Source organism: Pleurodeles waltl, chromosome 10 (assembly GCF_031143425.1).
Source record: "Pleurodeles waltl isolate 20211129_DDA chromosome 10, aPleWal1.hap1.20221129, whole genome shotgun sequence".
Taxonomy (NCBI): domain Eukaryota; kingdom Metazoa; phylum Chordata; class Amphibia; order Caudata; family Salamandridae; genus Pleurodeles; species Pleurodeles waltl.
In genome coordinates, this window is record NC_090449.1 from 971,534,487 (window position 1) to 971,554,436 (window position 19,950).

The following is a 19,950-nucleotide window of genomic DNA, read 5'->3' on the forward strand; positions in this document are numbered from 1 at the left end:
GTGACCTGGCGGGGGCTTTGAAGAAAGTAAGGCTCCATGGGCCAGCTGATGGAGGTCTTAAAGACCGGACCACAGGTGACCCGTAGGCCCTGGCCCATCGCCCAATGTCCGGCTTCTCAATCTGACATTGGACCTGCCCCTCCAGCCCACGGAAGGAGGTCCATGAGAAGAGGACAGGAAATGGTGGAGCTGACTGGAGAGGGATAAGTATGGTGCTTTCCAGGAAGGAAGGGCATACGAGCAGACTGGCTGACCAAGCCCTAGAGCACTGTATGCATTGTAGACTAAATGTTAATAGGGTGGACAACTGCCTGGGACCAGAGATTGCAGTAACTCCTGAGATAACAAAACTGGTGCAGGTTATTTTTAACTTTGCATGAGTTGTTCACGAGTTGTGTGTTTACTCCCCATTCTAGTTAATATCCAAAGTGTGTGTTTGTAAATGAATCAATCTTTGTGTAAAATAATACGAATTGGATATACTGTCAGTTTAGCTCTTGACTCAACACATGTGGACCTTTGGTTGAAAATTATTTACTGAATTAGCAGTAAAGTGGTCAGATGTGTGCAAAGTTGGTTCATTTCCTTGGTTCCGTTCTTTCAAGTGCTAGAATGAGGTCGCTTAAAAGAGAGCCCAGAGGTGTCTGGAAGGTGTGACTGGATATAGGCATCAATGTGCGGTAGTTGAGGCAGCAGGTATATTTTAGAAGTGTTTTGTAAAACAAATAAATAACTGGTGGAGTTTAAGAACTAGTTTAGTCTTTTCAAAAAACGATGGTGAATTTATTAGACATAAATGTACACTTGTACAAAAAATGACATGACATGGAAGAAAATACATCAATGATATTTTATTTACAAAATGTACAATATAATCGAAATTAAAATTGTGTTAAAATATAGCATGCACTGTACACAGATAAAGCTTATTAAATAATTACATTGGCAAATAAATAGTTGGGTTTGGTTTTTCAGCTGCCGCCATGCAAGTTATGGCATCGTACACTTTAAAAGTCAGCAAGCAAGGTAGCATGTTCTGCACGACATATGGTGACCAGATTTATTTTGATGGATATGTCAACGGAGCAGAATCACAAAAAGTATGCTGGTCATGGGCTGTTCCAAACATAAACAAACAGGATCTTGTTTGCAATATTTAATAGTTTATCCCCCGCTCTAGACAATATGTCTGTAAAGACATGCAGTTCACTTGACATACGGGAAAAGACTAGGCAGCAGTCGGGATCCAAACTCCTGGAAAACCATCTTGACATGTTACAGCCAAGTATTTCTGCGCTGGGGGTACTTTACTCTGTATATTATGCCAGAAACTCTTTATCATCCCAACCACTCTCCCAATCCCAATCTTTTTTTATCTCTTCTTTCGCCCAGTAGTCTCATTTGTTTTATTTCACTACCCAGAGATTTCAAAGCTTACATGCTTGTAAGCAAAGGGTAGGCTGCATCCTTTTTCATGAATGTTGGACTATGGCACTTGAAATGTACAATTCGAAATTGTTTCGCCTTCTATGATCATTGCTGTACTGATACGTACATTGTTTTATGGAAATCACAGACATATACATTTCTACGCTTGTTGTAGTGACAGTTTTGGTGAAAGTCCATTCTAATGACTTTATCTTTTTATGTGAAAATAGTTTGGCACATTATGGAAGCAGTTGTCTAGTAGTTAGAAGAAGGCTTGTGGGTTCAGGCCTCATCACACTAAGATCAGTGCTCTGAATGTAAAAGGTAAAGAGCAGTGATCCTCTTGAGCCTGACAAAAATCAGAGCGTTGATCCATTATACTGCACTAAGAAAGGAAGACAGGCGCAGTTCCTTTAGACAGTCAGATCTGCAAATCCTCAAACTTGAGTTCAGTTATTGGATTTTCTTCTGCCACTCAGGATAGCCCCTGTATTTGCCGGCTCCTTCCTGTCCTTGTGGTGGTGGTGGTGAGAGTGGATTGCCTTAATTGGCGGGGATCCCTCATGGTTGTGGCTGGACTCATTGTGCTGCCTGGTGTACCTCTTGCATTTGCAGGATGTAACCACAGTCACCTTGTAGGTTCTGGTGGTGCCGTCCTGGCACTGAAGCTGGATGCGTTGGGTACGGCTCTTGTCATTGACACATCTCCACTCCTGTGCGCTCCTCCGACTCCAGTACTTCATCCCATAGCCCCCTCCGATCCAGTTGGGCAGTATTGGCAAAGGCAGGCACTCTCCGGCACACACCAGTTCTTTGAGTGGGCTGATGCTTGTGCACTGGCCATCAGAGATGTACTTCGTTGATCTCAGCTCCCTGCAGCCCATTTGATGGCGACCTACAAAAGTGAATCACAGGACATCATGATTGGGAATAGATTGTCCACCACTGCAGCCTAAAGTCAAACACAATTTGACATTATCAATTTGCATGATCCCACTGTCCTTTAGTCACTCATTTCTAAAACACAAGTTCATGGTAGAGCGGTACCATTAACTAGGCACTTCAACAAGTGCCTAGTGGTGACAGAACCCAGGTGGCTCTACACTTGCAACATGTTAGTGTGCGAATGTCACAGTGCTTTCTCTGTTTGCAAAGAGACTAGCAGTGTGCATGCTTAGAAAATCTGGGGTGAGCTGGGAAAGATGATGTCTCTGCAAGCAGAATGGGAGGTGGGTTTTGTTGGTGAATATCATCCAAGGCCATGATAGGCAGAAGGCTGGGATGGGAACAGTAAGGGAATGCCAGGCTTAGACTGTGAGGCTAAGTGTATCTGAGAGTCAAGATGTTACGTAGTTATTGAAGCAACCACATGCAATGCTATGACAAATTCTGTGATGTATTTAAACTTTCACATGTGATGACTGTATATAAAGGGACATAAACTCCTAGCATATGCCTACCTGATAAAAACAAATGGGAGAAAGGGGATGAAGATTATCAAAGCAAGTTTACAGACAACCATAGATTGTACACAAAGTTTAAAGAGAAAAAAAGAAAGCCCTTGCCTCTACTAGAACGGCAAGTATTGTTGATTTTACAGGTTTGATGGTGTGATTAGTTATCAGCTGTTGTGGGAAATGATTTGACACCTTTTTCTAGAAAGTGAAATTCTGTCTGTCGTGAATTCTCCCATTGAACCCAACATAAGTCAATAAACATGCAAAAAATAAAGAACAGGAGTAACACAACTGATGGAAGTTGGTACATCCTTAAATACTGGCGAGCAGATGAATTGTGCTCAAGTTCGACCGGGTGCCATTGTGCGGAATGCTACACGATCAAACATGCCGGATTTAGCAAATATAGCAGGAGAGGTGGGGGTTTCCTTTTTACATCAATTGCTGTGCCATGGAAAAGGAACTGGTCAATTATGCACCATTTGCCACATGTAAAAACGTATTACTGTTCCGTGTGTATTAATATTCTTTTCTTTCGGTAAAGTTAGCAAAATGTGCACACAAGTGCAAGTTTCAATAGACAGGAGACATGGTAACACATCTTTAGTAATAATGATTTGTTGTCTGGGAGCAGGTATCATTTTTGCCCTGATAGTCACATACAAAGAGTAAAGCAGATGTGGCCTGCTGCACTGTCCCAGGAGAGCATATTTCTCGAGTCTTAGCATCCATTACCCAAGTAACATTCACACACAGCCGGGCCCCGCACTATTCCAGTGGCACCATGTCTGCCACACGGTCGGCAGCTGGCCTGGCTCTACTGTAATCCTTCACAGGCAGGCACGTTTACAATAGCAGTTGGTTGGAAATGAATACCCCCTCTGTGTTGCTGGTCCCAAAATATGCAGGGCTCTGCTAATCTTATAATCATGAAACATTTCATGTGCCTCCTAGCCATCCCCCGTTCAGCAGCCCTGACACACCTTGGTGCTGCTGAATGACAGAGAGATCTCTGTGTGCCTCCAACTTTCCAGGCATGAAGCTATTTACATGATTAATGTACTGCGTGGGAAGCAGGCCAAGTTTGGTTTCATTAAGGGCTCCAGAGCCCCGATGCCTCCGCCTGCCCTTCCCCTCCCTGCCTGGTGAAAACACAAGTTGTGGGAGGGGCCTCCTGCTTGAATGGTAACATGTCTGCCATTGCCAGAGGCGTCAGGCTCATAAGTGCTAAGCCAGGAAGTGAAAACAAACGCCGGGACATATCCGAAGCCCTTTATCTGCAGATAATGCTGCATTTCTGAAGTGCCACAGACGAGAGAGTGATACCGCCGGGCCTGACAATGCCAGGCATTCCCTTTCAGCCCATCCCTGCTCTATTACATCTGGGGGCGCGGGCACTGCATGGGTGCCACGCCATATGGCCAAGGGTCTGGAGGGGCATAGCCTGGGCCTGCAGCCTTGCTTCCCACACTTGGGCGTTAACAAAAAATAGCGTTTCCTCACAGAATTGTATCTGCTTGAAGTCTATTATGGTTAATTTGCCTGGGGCACGGAACCCTCGCTATCAGGGATTGAAAGGGTGTTTTGTACGCTGTACAATTATTATAGCACTTAATTTATTTTGCAAGTAATCAAAGTACTTTGATTTGCATCACACTCCTGGAAATGTGAGTGGATGGATGAGGTGTGTGAGGCTATGAGGTGTGCTCAGAGGCAATCTAAGCAGAGGATGTTGCAGAGACTATGAGAGTAAATGGTAAATGTAGGGTTACCTACATTTTTATACCTGTATTTTGACAGCCCAGCTTTTAAATGGACCTCTTCCTAACAATAAACACAGAGTGGCCTGTGGTTTGTCCCTTCCAGCTACTGGCTTTCTTGACCAGAGCTTTGGTCTGTCCCTTTCAGCCACTGGCTTTCTTGACCAGAGCTTTGGTCTGTCCCTTTCAGCCACTGGCTTTCTTGGCCAGCCTCTTTCAACCTTTAGCTTTAAACTTTGTCAGTCACGTCTTTGCTCAGCCCAGTGGAGTATTTGTCTCTAACCTAATGATTTTGGACACATCTTTCTGCACCTGCTCTAGTACTTGCATTGACATGCACGAGAGACTTTTTTTTACAACTATAGCCCTTTGGGTCCACATCTGCTGGCACCTCCGCAAGTGTCTGCATGTATTTGCACATTAAACTCGAATGCAAACTCAGATCTAGTGGCTTTGCAATTTTTTTATGTGGTCAATAGCATAGAATAGAACTCCCTACAGAATATGGATTAGTGATGAAATCCAATGGACAGCACCTTCGAATGGTGCAATTACTGCAGACTAAATTGCCTCTTGGTGCTACCGGATGACCAGAAAAGTTTGCTTGCCTAATTGGCCCAAGGGGAAGTAAAATTAACCGGATAAGGATGCCCTGATTTGCCCAGAAACACACTGATTTGGTTAAGTGGAAAGTGTTAGTGCTTTTCTCCTGTTTAATCTGTCTGCATCTTGACAACGAAGACAATGCCTCATTTACTTTGCACAACATTATCTTAACGCCTAAAATGCATGTGCCTAGAATCCTCATTTCTAATACATAAGCGCTACAAAGTAAGACAAAGGAGTCTGGGAAGTCTACATTCTATTCCTCCGATACTGCTTTCAGGTACGTCAATAAAAGACATCCACGCCTGGGGTTTGAAGATTTTAACACCTGCTAACTTTTTCGCACAGTCCGTTCAAACTATCTCATATATTCTCCCCACACGGTCTGCATGCTAAAGAGTTGGAACTTTACTGGGATCAGTGCGCCGTGACAGACACTTCAGAGGGTCTGATTAAATGCTCATCTGTATTGTACGAACTGTTGAATTACTGTGCGAGACCGCTTTTATAGAATACAGTTTGAATTCTGGTAAAGTTATATATACAAAGTCTTAAAACTTCATAAATCGATAAATAATTAAGTACCATTAAAGTGAGTAACTTTTTCAGCGAAGAAACACAGTGTAAATTGTGGAGTTAAGAGTGTTATAAATACAAGCTTCCATTACTTCTAAGTATTATTACTTCTAATATAATAATGTACTCTCTCATCAACCATATAGCTCTCCCCTCAAAACGCTGGACTGTAACTTGTTTCCTCTGTAAGCGTCTGTGCCACCGAGTTCAATCTAAGTTAAAAAAAAGATTTTCTTGACAAAATGCTATGTGACATTTTGTAATTCGTAAACACAAACTGGATATGTTGTACTATCGCAATATGACCTGCCCTCGTCACACCCATCCACAGGCCACTAAACTAAATTTGATGTAATTATTATGCAATATTTCAATTACGTACCCACTCCAGCGCTCCGCAACCTTTTGGCTAAGTTCGCATTAAACAAATAGATGGTCAGTGCATAAAAAATAATACATTGGCTTGTAGCATTGAAAAAAATGTATATGATCAAATCAATGGTTTTGTATCTGTTGTCCTTACAGGGATGAAATTATGAGTTAAGCCCTAAGGACGCTTGAACCTGTGTCTCCGAAGTTGAACAACGTTTTCCGCAATACGTGCATTAACCCACTGAACTATGTGGTCATCACACTGAAGCGTTTCTACCCATGTCAAATAGGAAGAATACGATCCTCTCAATGAAGGACGCGCAGGAGCACTGAAGCATCATAATGGATGCTCCATGCCAGTGCTTCAAAGGGGCAAGTACTCACAGGCATGGAGTACCAGGATTAAAAACGAGCGTACCAGCACTTCTCAGCAGGGGTCTAAGGCTCTAAATGGGAGAGTACGCGAATTCCTCAAAAGCAGTCGGTTAATCTGTCATAGGGGGGCATGCACTTTCATGGTTCCGTTTCAAGCACTCAGGGGCGCAGCATAAAAGACGTACTGTGCCGGTCTGCGCTGCGGTGGCCGGGGTGCCGTCCCCCGTGCCTCGCCTGGTTCAGCGTGCTGTTGCCGAGGACCGCCGGTGCAGGTTTCACCAGGTGAGAGTACAGGATCTCCGTGGCGTCGTTCTTGAAAGACAGACAGTTTCTCACGAGGATGCACGCGAGGAAGACGCAGCAGTGAAGAGGAGCGGGAACGATCATGGCTGCGCCGGGCACCGAGTAAATCTATCCTCCCTTCCAGACTTCTTCTCTCTCGCCTTTGACTGGGTTTCCCGGCTCGCACTCTTTATTTATATACGCAGCGTGTCTTGACATCTCTTCAGGTGTAAAGTGCTGGCATGCAGCATCGAGCACAAAGGGGCGGGTCCTGCCCGTGACCCGGCACCTGCATCCACCAATGGAAGCGAAAGCGCGGAGAGAAGGCGGGGCTTCCGAAAGAGACTAGGGGATGCTTCACTGGCTGCGGAGTTATGCAGAAGTATGCACCTAACAGGGCAGGAGCCGCCTCAATGAATCACGGAGCACCTCTGTGTCTCTGCACCGTGCTGGCTGGATCACTCATATTCCAGTGTGCAAACACCAGGGTACACAGATGCTTGCGGTGAGCGTGCGTTTCGTTGCAGAAAAGAGCGACCTGCCATTTTAAACTGTTGCTTATTTGAAAAGAATCTCCATGAGCTGCACCAGATGTGGTACTTGAGGATATTTACACTTCTTCTGGAAAATTGGCATAGCCCCAAGCAGGGTGCAGTTGACACCCACTTGCTTGATGTTCTGTAATTTTCATAATCTAAACCATATTCAGTAGCGCTTCAGCGCTCTAACCATTTTTAGTCGCGCTTGAAAGCTTCGTCAGGGTTAGAAAGCGCTACATAAATCTACAATACACACAAAAAAATGCCTCTGCCGCCTCCCTGACGTTCACAAACTTCCCTTGCCTCCCCAGCACCTATGTCCCCATCAAGTTCGTATTGATACGTTCGTTCCCTTTTTGTCCCTTTGAGTAATAAGACATGCAGGAGCACAATTAGATCTGAACTTCGGGAAAGCGGGGAGATTCTTGGGGCGGATTGATTCCTAATGCTTTTTTCCATTCCTCCTGAGATTAAATGAGTGCCAGTCAGTCGGCAATATTACCACCTTATTTTTTTGTTCTAAGTAAAATAATTCCTGCTTTGGGATTCACCAGGTTGGCCAGTTTTAAAAAAGTCAGTGGCTTGTAGGTTTGCATGAGTTGAGCCACACTACGGCCTCAAATACAGCAGCAACCCCTTTTGCTTATCTCTCAATGTAGTGCTTTAGGGACTTTTGTGTTGTGGTCTCTTGGCCCACCGACACAAGTGGCATATCGTTTCTATTGGGAGACGTGTGGGAGCTCAGGAATCACCACAGAGTCCAGAATTTTCCATCTCAGATATGTGAGGAAAATGTGTGTTTCTTACCAAAGTTTTACATCTGGAAGGGCTTCTGGGTAAAATTACCTGGTGAGAGCCATACAAGTCTGGACTCCCCTAGCTGTCTAGTTTTAAAAAATGTGTAGGTTTGCTAGGGTTGGTTAGGTACCGGCTTTGCTAGGGCCCAGAATCCCCAGCTAACCCCATTTTAAAAAAGGTGAGTTTTCACTGCATTAATGTGATGTGTATCTGTTGCATTTTTTGTGTTTTCTAATCATGGATGCTAGGGCCACCCACAAAAATTGGCTTCAATTTTCATGTGGAGCACTTGGAAATGCCGATTGGTTGTCATTTTGAGGATCTCAACAGATAACAGAAATTTCCAGCAAAAAATATAAATAAATGAGTAATCTTAGCCAAGTAAGCTCTTTCAAGTTTTTTACAGCATTATGGGAAAGAGAACAGAATTAATGCAGGTTACACCACGTTGGACACCCTCAAGTGTATAGATTGCAAAGAGGAGTTATTACTAAGGGCAAGATTTACACTTTGGCTGACAGAGAAGTCTGGTGGAGGTCTGAACGTCTGCCATCCTGAGACTACTCTGCCTGGCAAATTTAGAAATGACCACCAAGTTGACAGTCAAATCAAAAACATTGTCAGGAGCAGTCGTCATGGAGGTTCCAATCAATGCCTGTCAATGCCTTTTTATGTTTGACGCACTGCTCCATCAACATGATAGAGCCTTCCATTAATCTTTTTTTAAATTTCAAAAACAAAATACTGAAGCCAGGTTTCCTTTCTGAAAAAAGTCCCTTTCACTATGGGAGTTATCTCCCATGGCAAGTGGGGCACTAGACAGTTTTCAGTGCCCCTTGCCACCATTGTTTTCCAGTTAGTGACAGGCAGTGACCCATCTAAATTAGGTAGGGGACATAGAGTTTAACTGCAGATGGACTTTATGCAGTCGGGATGTGGGAGGAGTGCAACCATGCCAGCGATGGAGGGTTCATCCCCACGGTTACACCAATGGTCTGTCTTTATAGGTATTGGGCAGACAGACCATTATCTTCACAGTAAGGATGATCTGTCTCTGTTGTGGGGGAGTATCCTTACCTCCACAGACTTTTACTAATTTTTTAAAGTTAATCCACCACTCACACTGGTTAGTTTTAGCTCATCCAGAATTGCTAGTTTCAAAGCACAAATACTTATCACATTACCTGACTACAGAAACCGACGTTACTGAAGGTGTTCTCTAAGGCATTTCAAGGCACTAACCGCTTTATGGTCCATTCATATGCCACTCGCTTAACACACACAAAACTTTCATATTACCAGCCACGGGCCCAATCCAACACATCAGTGGACTCACATCAATATATCGCTGCTATTAAAGTCATCAACCAAATTGCACATAAACACACCACAAATAAACCTCCTTAAACACATATGTCCCACACATGCATGCACAACCTTCACAAATTAATACAAAGTTTGACTACATTTTTACCACCCGTCAAGTACTCACCTCCGTTCACCTCCATTCTGAACATTACCAAACTCATGACTGGTGAACCTTTACTAATGGCTGTCAGTACGGCAACATGAGGCTCAAGAAGACATGTTTTGCTTGCATCTTTAGCCCTCTTGCTGTGGTAAATCCAACTCCTTCCAGTTTGTGGATGCAAATTCGGGGTGTCTGAGAATGCCTTCAGAGGCCTACACTCCTTGAACTGAGTGAGCATATCTACATTTGAAACAAAAGCATGTTGGGGAGTACTGTCCAAGTTCCCTAAAGAACATGTCATAAAATATGAATTACGTTTTTGACACACAGAGTAGTCAGTGAGAGTGTAGCATATGTCCCGTCCACTGTTATGTGCAGTGCTGTGATTGTAATGCACTTGTCATATAGCAAACTGAACATCTGCTAAGTTCTAACAGAGGATGAACATGGTAACCTCCTTTTAGCCGTTTGTGTAGCGTTGGGTGCAGAGCTCCCTGTAATGTTATGACTTTTTTTTGTACAGTGCAATGTCACCCAGAAGGTTATCCTATCGCCAAAGCAGGAGCAATCAGGGCTAATCCATGGATTAACCTAGTCAGAGATCCAAGTGTTGACGTAGGAGACTACCTGATGCATTCTGTATGGATTGGAGTCATGTGCTTTGTTGAGTTAGGAAGTAATTCAGCTTCAGGGTGAGTGCAGCACCACTGGATTTGAGTCTGTAGGTGAAGATAAAGTGATGGCAGTTGGATCAGTACTTCCTTGATTATCCTCCTTCTACTTATGAGATACCCCTGGGAAAGCACACCAAGCCGAAGGTCTTCCTACCCATTCATGTCTCAGTCATCATCAAAGTCCTATACCTGCCAAGTGAACCTATACTAACAACTTCCATTGATAGCTTCTTGAAGCACAAGAAAATGTCTCTTTCAATACCTTCAATGCGCTCTTAGTGCAAAATCAAACTCAAACAGTTTGTGGATCAAGTTCAGGTTGTCCGAGAATGCCTTACAAGGCCTACATTCCTCAATCAGAGTGACATATCTACCTTTGAGACTAAGGCAAACAAGCTGGAGAATATGGCCTAAGTTCCTTAAATAATAACCCAAACAAAGGTCAGGTGGGCTGCATTCTCCGACACTTCTACTTTTGCTTTGGAAGTGTGAAGTTACTAATTGAGTTTAAAAGTAGAAGTATTGGTGAATGAGTCCTACATGAGGTTTGTTTGACTTATTAAACTTACTCTGGCTCTTGTGGGCAGTCAGGGTGGTCCTTGTGTTGTATACATAGCTTCCCTAAAAAGCACTTAAAAAACTAGTCAAGACTAGGGGTGTCCGGGGAGCTTCGCTCTGCTAGCGGAGCTAACAGAGTTTTTGGAACTCCTCACTCTGCTTGGAGAGAGGAGTTATCCAAAAAACTCTGCTAGCCTGCCAGTGGAGTGAAGCTCACCAGGTGTGTGCTGCAGCCCAAAATGAGCTGCGTAGCACAAGAGCAGACAGTCTGCGCACTGGAGCAGAGCCAGAGGGAGGCAGCTGCTGAAGACTCATCACCATCGGACGACGAGGAGAAGAGGTCCCATTGGAATACCCAGGTAAGTCCTCATCTCTTTCTTTTTCTTTTTGTTGTCATTGTGCACACCTGTGCACAAACAAGGACTGAAACGGCAGGTTTCGCTGCCTGTGCCTCTGACCTGAATTCAGGTCAGGACCATTTTGAGTGAAAGCTGCTGTTTCAGGCCTCTTGTGCACCGGCCTGTCCCATGTGACCTGCACACGGGGCAGGCCAATGCACAACTGACCTGGCAGCTTTCACTGCTTACGGCCCTGGCCTGAATTCAGGCCAGGGCCGTAGGCAGCGAAAGAAAGCTGCTGTTTCAGTCCTCTTGTGCACCACCCTGCCCCATGTGCACTGCACATGGGTCAGGCCGGTGCACAAGAACCCTGAAATGCAAGCTTTCACTGCCTACGGCCCTCCTGAATGCACCTGATCTCGGAAGGGCTACCCAGGGTCGGGCCTGGCTGACCAGACCGACCCTGCTTAGCACTTCTGAGATTTGGCACATTGAGGAGGACTCGGTGGGTCACAGAACTCCACCTCCATGGAATTCCACACAGTTTTTTTCAACTTCGCGGAATTTCGAGGAGTCGGAATCCGTTTACTCCACCCAGGCCTAGTCAAGACTTTACATTTTTGCCACACAGAGTACTCTGTGACAACATGGCTTATGTTACATCCACCATTATGTGAGTGTAGGGACGTTCAATCGGCGAACAGAACAACTACCACGCTCTGACAAGAGATAAAGGGGTCGAGCAGACCAAAGAGGAAGAGTACAGGAAAAAAAAATTAAGACTGCTTGCCTGGTGAATTAGTGGCTGTGTAAGGTAGTTATCCATGCACAGCCTTTGAAAAGTTTACCTTTAGGCAGCTCCACCTCTGTCAACTTCCCAATACTTCACTTTCAACATAAACAAGTTGGAAACCGCAGGGCTGGCTGAGATTGGCACTGGGGACAGCAAACACAACTCTCATGGCTCTTTCCTTGCTTAGAGCAGACTCTACAATGACAACGTGGGCAAGTCTTTTTAGCAGTTTTAGGAAAGCGGTCAGCAAATTGTCGGCCCTGCAGCCTTGCCACGTCCTCCAGAGCATAAAATGTGGGGGCTGCTGCTTCTGTAGCAATAAGACTTTCAATGGCGATCAACCAAAAGTCAAGGAACGACATGAGTCTTCCCGTGGTAGTCTGATGATAAATAAAATATGCATTGTACGCTGCCATCTGGATCAGGTGAGTAAGCAGCTTTTTATACTAATTGCAGATTTATGGCTGAAGAACCAGGTCATTAGGCCTGGGCAGATCTCAATGAGTTCCACTTCGTGGAATTCCACAGAGTTGATTTGAAACTCAGTGGAATTACGCAGATTTGCGCAAACAGAGTGTCACCCTATCCTGAATGAGCCCAATCTCAAAAGCGCTAAGCAGGGTTGGGCCTGGTTAGCTAGCCCGACCCCGCTTAGAACCTCCGAGATCTGGCACATTCAGGAGAGGGCCATAGGCAGTGAAAGCTGCTGTTTCAGACCTTTTGTACACCGGCCTGAGCACCGCACACTGGACAGGCTGGTGTACAAGAGGCCTGGGCAGGCTGGTGCACAAATGGCATGATCGGCAGCTTTTGCTGCTACAGCCCAGGCCTGAATTCAGGCCAGGGCCTTAGCAGCAAATGCTACCATTTTAGGCCTCTTGTGCATCAGTGTGCACATAAGAAGAAGAATAAGGGCTTGCCTGGCTCCTCCCAGGGGGTCCTCATCATTGCCAGCGGCCTGGCTCTCTGCCTTTCTCTGCCCCCTGGCCTGCTCCTGGCCTGGGCTGCTGGCAGTTGGAGGAAGTCCTGGATCCAGAGCTGCTGGGCTGGCACCGGCGAGCAGCTCCATGATGTCATCCTGAGTGCTCACTGCAGCCCAGTTATGGGCCACACAGCACAAGTGCTGACTATCTGTGCTTGTGTTGTGTGGCCCATAACTGGGCTGCAGTGCGCACATGGTGAGCTCCACTCCGTTGGCGGGGCTAGCAGAGTTTTTGGTCAAACTTCACACTCCAAACAGAGCGTAAAGTGCCACAAACTCTGTGCACTCTCAGCAGAAAGGAGCTCACCACCCAGCCCTATAGGTCATTCTGATCCACACCACCCATGAACTTGTTGTGATCAAGTATATAGGTGAGCTTGTGGATGTTGGCCATCTGACCCCGAAACCATGATGAGGGAAGAGCTATCATCATAAATTGTAGTCAGCATATACACATCACGCCTATTAGAGATCTTGAATGTGAGCAGTTTGTTGGAATGAAACACAGTGCCCCAGGAGTTTTGGAGCTTTTTACAAACAGGCTTCTGTGGTATTTTTTTGCACTGACAATGAAATTTACTGCATGCCACAGTGCCAGTTTTGTATAGCTCACTGAACACCTCTACTTCTGGATAGAAGTTGTCTACATAAAGGTTATAACTTTTGTGAAGGAGTAGCAGGGCATGCTCCCATACAATCTTTCACATGATTGCTAGTGTCAGAAGGAAACCTACATGGTTTAAAGTAAAGTCGTTCCCAGTATACACTCTCAAGCTGTACACATCATCAGTAGAACTCTCACACAGCATGTACAACTTGATGCCATAATAATCTCTTTTTCTAACAATGCATTGCCTGGGCAGCAGCTGTCCTTCGTACATGATCAAGAACTCATCAATTGCTATATTCTTTCCTGGAGTATAAATCTCTGGAGACCTGGCAGGCAAATGTTGTATTGCAGGCTGAATTTTGAACAAACTGTTATTGACATGCAGCATATGCTGCAATAGCAAAAACTGATCTCTGCTCATTCATGGTGCGAAGATGAGTGTTATACATACTGTGCAAGTAGACCAGTAGGACTGCAAGCTTGGTTTGTACAGAAACCCGATCTTGAGCATAAGTCCCAAAAACATCTTTAACTCCTCAAGTGAATTGGGAGTTCATTGGTATGCCCTAGAATAAGGCCCTGGGGTGCCTCCATGCCTCCTCAGAAATTGTTCAGCATTTAAATGTGTTTGCTGCACAAGTTGTTCAAAGAAGTCAACATCTAAAAAGAGATGGGTATAGTCAAATGGCAGAAAATTTGACTTTACATCCACCTTCACCAGTGAACAACTAAATTGGGGGGCTAACACCAAAGCACTTCTTGTGCTTGCTGCCGCACATACACGCTCTCTAGGTTGGTTTACCCTGTTACGGCAGCTTCACTGCATAGACTGTACTTGCAAAGGAGCAGCACAACTGCCATCATCATGTCCCTCAGAATCACTATAAGACAAGTCGCCAGATGGAACTCCGCCGACTGAAAAATCACTTCCAGATTCTGCTCCATATTCCCCTCCCTGAGATGTTGCCTCAGTATCTGTGTTTCAGTCTTTGATCCAGGCTCAGAGCTGTTGTCTACATCCCGAGTTAGGGCCTGGGCAGCGGTCCTCCACCAAGATGTCATCTCTGCTCACTGGCCAAAACCTTTCTTCTAAAACACTGTCCTACGTAGAAGGCAGAAGTATTGTCCTAAACCAGTCTGAGCATGTGAGATGGTTGCAACAGTAAAGAAATGCAAAATTACTTATCTGGTTACCTGAATCGACTGGCTCTCCAAAAACAATAAAAAAACAACAAAAAAGGACACAGTATTTCTTAACCTTACCACATATCCAATACCACAGCATACATTTATCATGGCTTATGAAAAACTTTATTGTTAATGGAGATGTTGGGCCTTCCACTATAAAACTATTTTCATAAAGCCAAAAATCTACCTTTGATCTGAAGAAGCACACTTTCATAGCGTTTTCAAGTTTGTGCGCATGCGTCCTCCTTGTGAATACGCACAGTTCTATCACCAGAGTTACTGGAATTACGTGCTGGGAGAGCACACAATTATCCAATAGGGTTGATTAAATTGTGAGCAATGAAAGGCCAATTTTGCTGTATAATGTGGCAAATTTTTGCCACTTATGTACAGTGTTTTTAAAAAAAATAAATGTGTGTTTTCCCATGGGGACGCAATCGCTCCACCAGGGAAAAACACTCATTTATAAACAAAAATGAGCCCCAAAGAGGGTTGACCCATGTCCTCATAGCCGACCCCCAACTACATCTATTGTAAATGTTTTTGGAACTGTGTGCTTTCCCTGGGGGCAGAAATTGGCCACCAACAGAAAACTCACAATTCCAAAACAAATACGAGCCCAACAGGGGGCTAGCCCATACATCATAAGGACTTAAACCTCTGCCAATTTCACTTCATTTAATTTTTTGCTTCCCCTGGGGGAAAATCGCACTCACCAGGTGAAAAATATATTTATTTTGTATTTTATGTACGCCCCCAAGGGTGTTTGGCTCATTCACCATGAGTACCGCACCTCACAAAACAATTTAATTTCTTTTTTAAAATATTTTTTTTACTTTCTCCTGGGGGCATGATCGGACCCTGCAGAGGAAAAATACTTTTTAAAAATTCTGTGTGTCCCCAAATGGGGGTTAGGAGGTCAGCCCATTCCCCACAAGTGCTGACACCCTCTAAATCCTAGTCCCTGGTGGCTAGTAGGTTTCCTGGCTGCAAATCGTGACACAATCATAATCCACAGACAGGAAACTGTTTCAGGTAGGCTACATTGGAAAGTAGAGATTCTCCCTTTTCCAACGAGGCCAACCTAAAATATGTGGAGGCATTTTCATGCATTTTTCCCCACTGGAGTGGGAGAGAGTTTTAATCTCCTTGCTCCTGCTTATCCAGTGGGGAATCTGTGAAGACATCACAGATGGGCGGAAGGGGAGCAGGGGCTGATGAAGAAGCGATTCTGCACCTCCCCACACTTTCTTTTTAAAAAAGGGATTGTTTGGTGCAAACGTTGGAGGATACTTTCCAGCCCTCCCCAGTATTGGCCAATTGCCAACAGACACAGTGGGGGAAGTGCAGCCAATGGTCAACGGGCACATGTAAGGGGTTAACTTAACTTTGGATTACATTTTTTATGAATATAAATATATGTAATACATTTTTTTTTTTTTTAAAGATTTATTAAACAAAAAACTCTCCTAAAGTAAAATGTTTATATTTATTTAGTGTGTATTAAAATTATTAAAAGATATATATTTTGTTAATTTACATTTACATTTATTTGAAAAGATTATAAAAATTATGTAAAATAAACTAATAAACATTATCAATTTATGTATTCTTTTAAAGCTTTTAATAAGATGTTTATATTTTTTATTATTTTCTATGGGTTGGTGTTACCAGCGGCTGGCCACATGTGGTGCTGGGCTTACTTATTTTTAGATGAAGTACATTCACTGTTGTTTTGGACCCTTTTAGCTGAAGTAGCTTTAGGAGTGCACTTGGTGAATCGCAGTGGTCTTACTCTATAAACCCCTCCCTAGCCATCCATTATCCCCTCCTTATGCCTTCCAAATCCCATCCCCTTTAGTAGTAAGTATTCCCCATTACCCATCCACTCCTCCATGTCCCACTCAAATTACCTAGTAAAATTTAGGTGTGCTAATGCAGAGATCTCCCCAGTGGGGGCAGTGATCCCTGCACATAAAAGTTGGAAGAGGGGCAGATCTTCAGTGTAGGTTTGTGAATAACATTTTGTAGTGATGGAACATTTGTATGCTCTTTTCATGAGGGCGACAATCTTTTTCTCTGCAAGAGGATTAGCTAGGAAGTTAGGTAACAATATGCCAACATTAATTTACAGTGTCACCAATTTGGGAACACAATGAAAACCTAAATTGGAAATAAAGTTAAAGGGTTTTACTATAAGTTAACACTCAGGTTAATGTAAACAAATCTCAAGAACATATTGTAAAGATACAGAATAGCAGGTGGGTAGCCAAATATTCTGCAGAAATGTAGATAAATTAGCATGAGACAAACCAAGAATTCCATCACAGCAATACAAAATGTCAAAAGCAGGATTTGGTGCTCGGAAAACATACTTTGGTCTTCCCTCTTACGCATGGGTGGAAATTCAAGGCATCTCATTAAACTGAACTATGAGCAATTAGAGGAAATCTCCTAGAAGTATAAACTATTACAAAAAGGAACATCTAACTAGAAAAATATAAGGACAACAAGTGAAGAACAGAAATAGGGCAAAAAAATGGAAACATAGAGCGGAAGGTGTAAGCAGTTCAGAAGCTCTGTCAAGAGTCTTCTTAAGAGTTAAGTGAAACCCTAAGCCACACTCAGCAAAGCTTGGGGGCAAAAAGTGAGAGTCAGAGGTCTCCACCTCACAAAGTCCAGGAAAAATTGTCCTACAATCAATCAGTGAAAACCCTATTGAAAATCACAAAATCCAATCAGGTAATACCCTCCTGATCACACCATCACAAGCTCCATTGTAGTCTCCTGTACCTGGTGTAAATTGCAACATTAACTCCTTTCCTCATACCAGTCCTGAAAGCGTTGTTGTCCTTGGTCCTCAGGATATCATTTGCAACATGTATGAACACGAGACAGTCTTCTCACTTTGGTCTGCCCATGTTCTGCCTTCAAGGTTTCTTTCCTCAGACTCTCTACTAGTAAAACAATATCACATCTACTTCCAAACTAACATTTCATGTGAATGCGCCTGCAATGAAATGGCACGTTAGCAGAAAATGAAGAACAGTTTCTCACATTAAAGAAATTCTGGACTAATTAAGTCAACTTTAAACATTATTCAACAATGCACATTTAATTTCACATTATACTGTGCGTGTATTCATTTCTACATTTATGTAAATGTCAATCACATAGATTTAATAAGGATTTCATGTTACAATCACAATAAATGCATCAAACATTAATATGAGTCTAGATGTGATGGAGAAGTACATTCCAACATTAAACTTCAAACAAACAATAGTACATTCATAACATAAATTGTTATTGTTTCTAATGCTAATACATTGACATAACATGAGGATGGTTATAAAATTACATTAATTAATTGAATTTCATTTAATAAGGTTAAGGCACACTGAATAAATTTTTCCTAACACTACAGCGAATGCACTTCATTATTGATATCATGTGCACCACTTTACATTAGTCGAATGTTAAAACACACAATATTGTCATTAGGAATACATATAGGTCATGACTGTGAAGTCAGGGGGTGCAGCAAAATCTATGCTAATCCAGTAGTACATGAGTAATACTAGTGTAGAACTACTAAGCATACTACAAAATGCAGTTTGTGAATAGGCCCTTATGTGCATAAAAAGGCGCAAATATTTGATTTCATGGCTCCTGCTATGTGCATTGAAATGAGCATAGCAACCATAGTTTTAGTTTGACTTTTAGCGCTAAACAGCATAAAAGCTCCTTGAAGTTGTTGTTCAAGAACTTTTAAGCACTATTAAGTTATAATACTCCAGGACTTTTTTTTAACAATTGCCTCCCCTCACCTACCCCAGCAACCCTTTAGCAATATGGTTGGGACATAACCAGAAATTAATGTCAGACCGAAATATTTATAAGCAGATTTATGTTGTGCTCTGAACATCCTCTCTGTCAGACAGCATTCTGATGTACTAAATGTTGAAGAGAATATGACTAGGAGAAGAAATGTTAGGGATACCAGATTACACTAAAAGCATTACAGCCCATTGGGATGTGTCCTCGGCTCTTGGTCTGTGCGCCTTCTGCACATTAAAGAACTTGTGTGAATACCATTTTAAATGTCTTTCATTCAGTTTAGTCACTCACCACTGAACCAACCCTAAAGTGAATTCAAATGCTGTGATGTATGGTGCGCGAGTGCACTCCCGTTCCAGGAATTACCTTAAGGGTTAGAGCACCATTTACCCAGCACAGAAGTGTGTCTCTTTAAAAATATTTGGTCCATGTTGAATTCCAATGCGGATTATGCGGCACGGTGCAGTAAAAAGTAGAAAGGGCGCACTTGTGCCGCAGTAGCTGGACAACTGCTTCTGTTTAGTAAATTATTTCTACATTTTGGTTAAAGTATGTTATTCTTTCAATGCGTCCATGAGCTTTTCAATATTGAATGGCACTTAATAAAGCTTTGAAGTGATGGCTGCATGTTTGCCGCACCTTCATGCACCCTTTACTCCTTCTAGCCAGGATTTAAGTGGTTCCGCCACTGAGTCTGCTTGTCATTTTGAAACATGGATCTCTATAGTCAATTCTGTGGGGCATATCGTTTCAGAATCTATTAATCTCCGAGGCTGCCAGGGTAAACTATTGCTGCCCCCACACTTTCCTTGGAGTAAACCCATATGGTATGTGTCATAGCTAATACTTATTCATTTCTTGTGAAAGATTATATATCGTCCTATTGAGTGGCAGGAAAGCACTTGAAAAAAGTAATATCTGGTGTCTGGGAGAATATCACGTAGCATGACAGATGTTTTCATTAATCTCTTCACACTGATTCCTGCAGAAGAGATGCCTTTATTTCTGTATTGTGTTTTTTTCTAACAGGTGGGGGTGCCCCAAGCAGTGTCTTCCCATGGTATGAAGGGCTTTTACGGCATCCATAGTTTTAAAAGTTTCTGTTAGCCCAGTAGGGAGGAGCCTTGAGACAGTTTCTCAGAGCAATTTGTGACATCATGCCTATGAGAGCAGGGTGGTCTACACTTTCATTCGATCATTCACGCGTAGGGTTCAAATGCTGGTGGGGATCTGGGAAGAACAGGGGCTCTGTTCTACCACGAGGGTCCAATGACAACAAGGACAATAGAGGCAAGGCACCATT

The 19,950-nt window shown here is 43.4% G+C and overlaps 1 protein-coding gene across 1 annotated transcript; it reads right to left on the reverse strand.

The window, feature by feature from the left end:
* Positions 1–831: 831 nt before the first annotated feature.
* SOSTDC1 (sclerostin domain containing 1) lies at positions 832–7,129 on the reverse strand. Its single transcript, XM_069211802.1, has 2 exons — positions 6,760–7,129; positions 832–2,323 (listed from the first exon to the last, which is right to left on the reverse strand). The coding sequence occupies exons 1-2, from the start codon at positions 6,959–6,961 to the stop codon at positions 1,878–1,880; spliced, it is 648 nt and encodes a 215-aa protein (XP_069067903.1). The 5' UTR covers positions 6,962–7,129; the 3' UTR covers positions 832–1,877.
* Between the last annotated feature and the right edge of the window lie 12,821 nt (positions 7,130–19,950).

Bases quoted from the DNA above. Each gene is read 5' to 3' on its own strand.
- SOSTDC1 (XM_069211802.1), bottom strand. From the start codon at position 6,961: ATGATCGTTCCCGCTCCTCTTCACTGCTGCGTCTTCCTCGCGTGCATC. The intron at 2,324-6,759 runs GTACGTCTTTTA...TCACTTTTGTAG, and splicing joins CCGCAGCGCAGACCGGCACA to GTCGCCATCAAATGGGCTGC.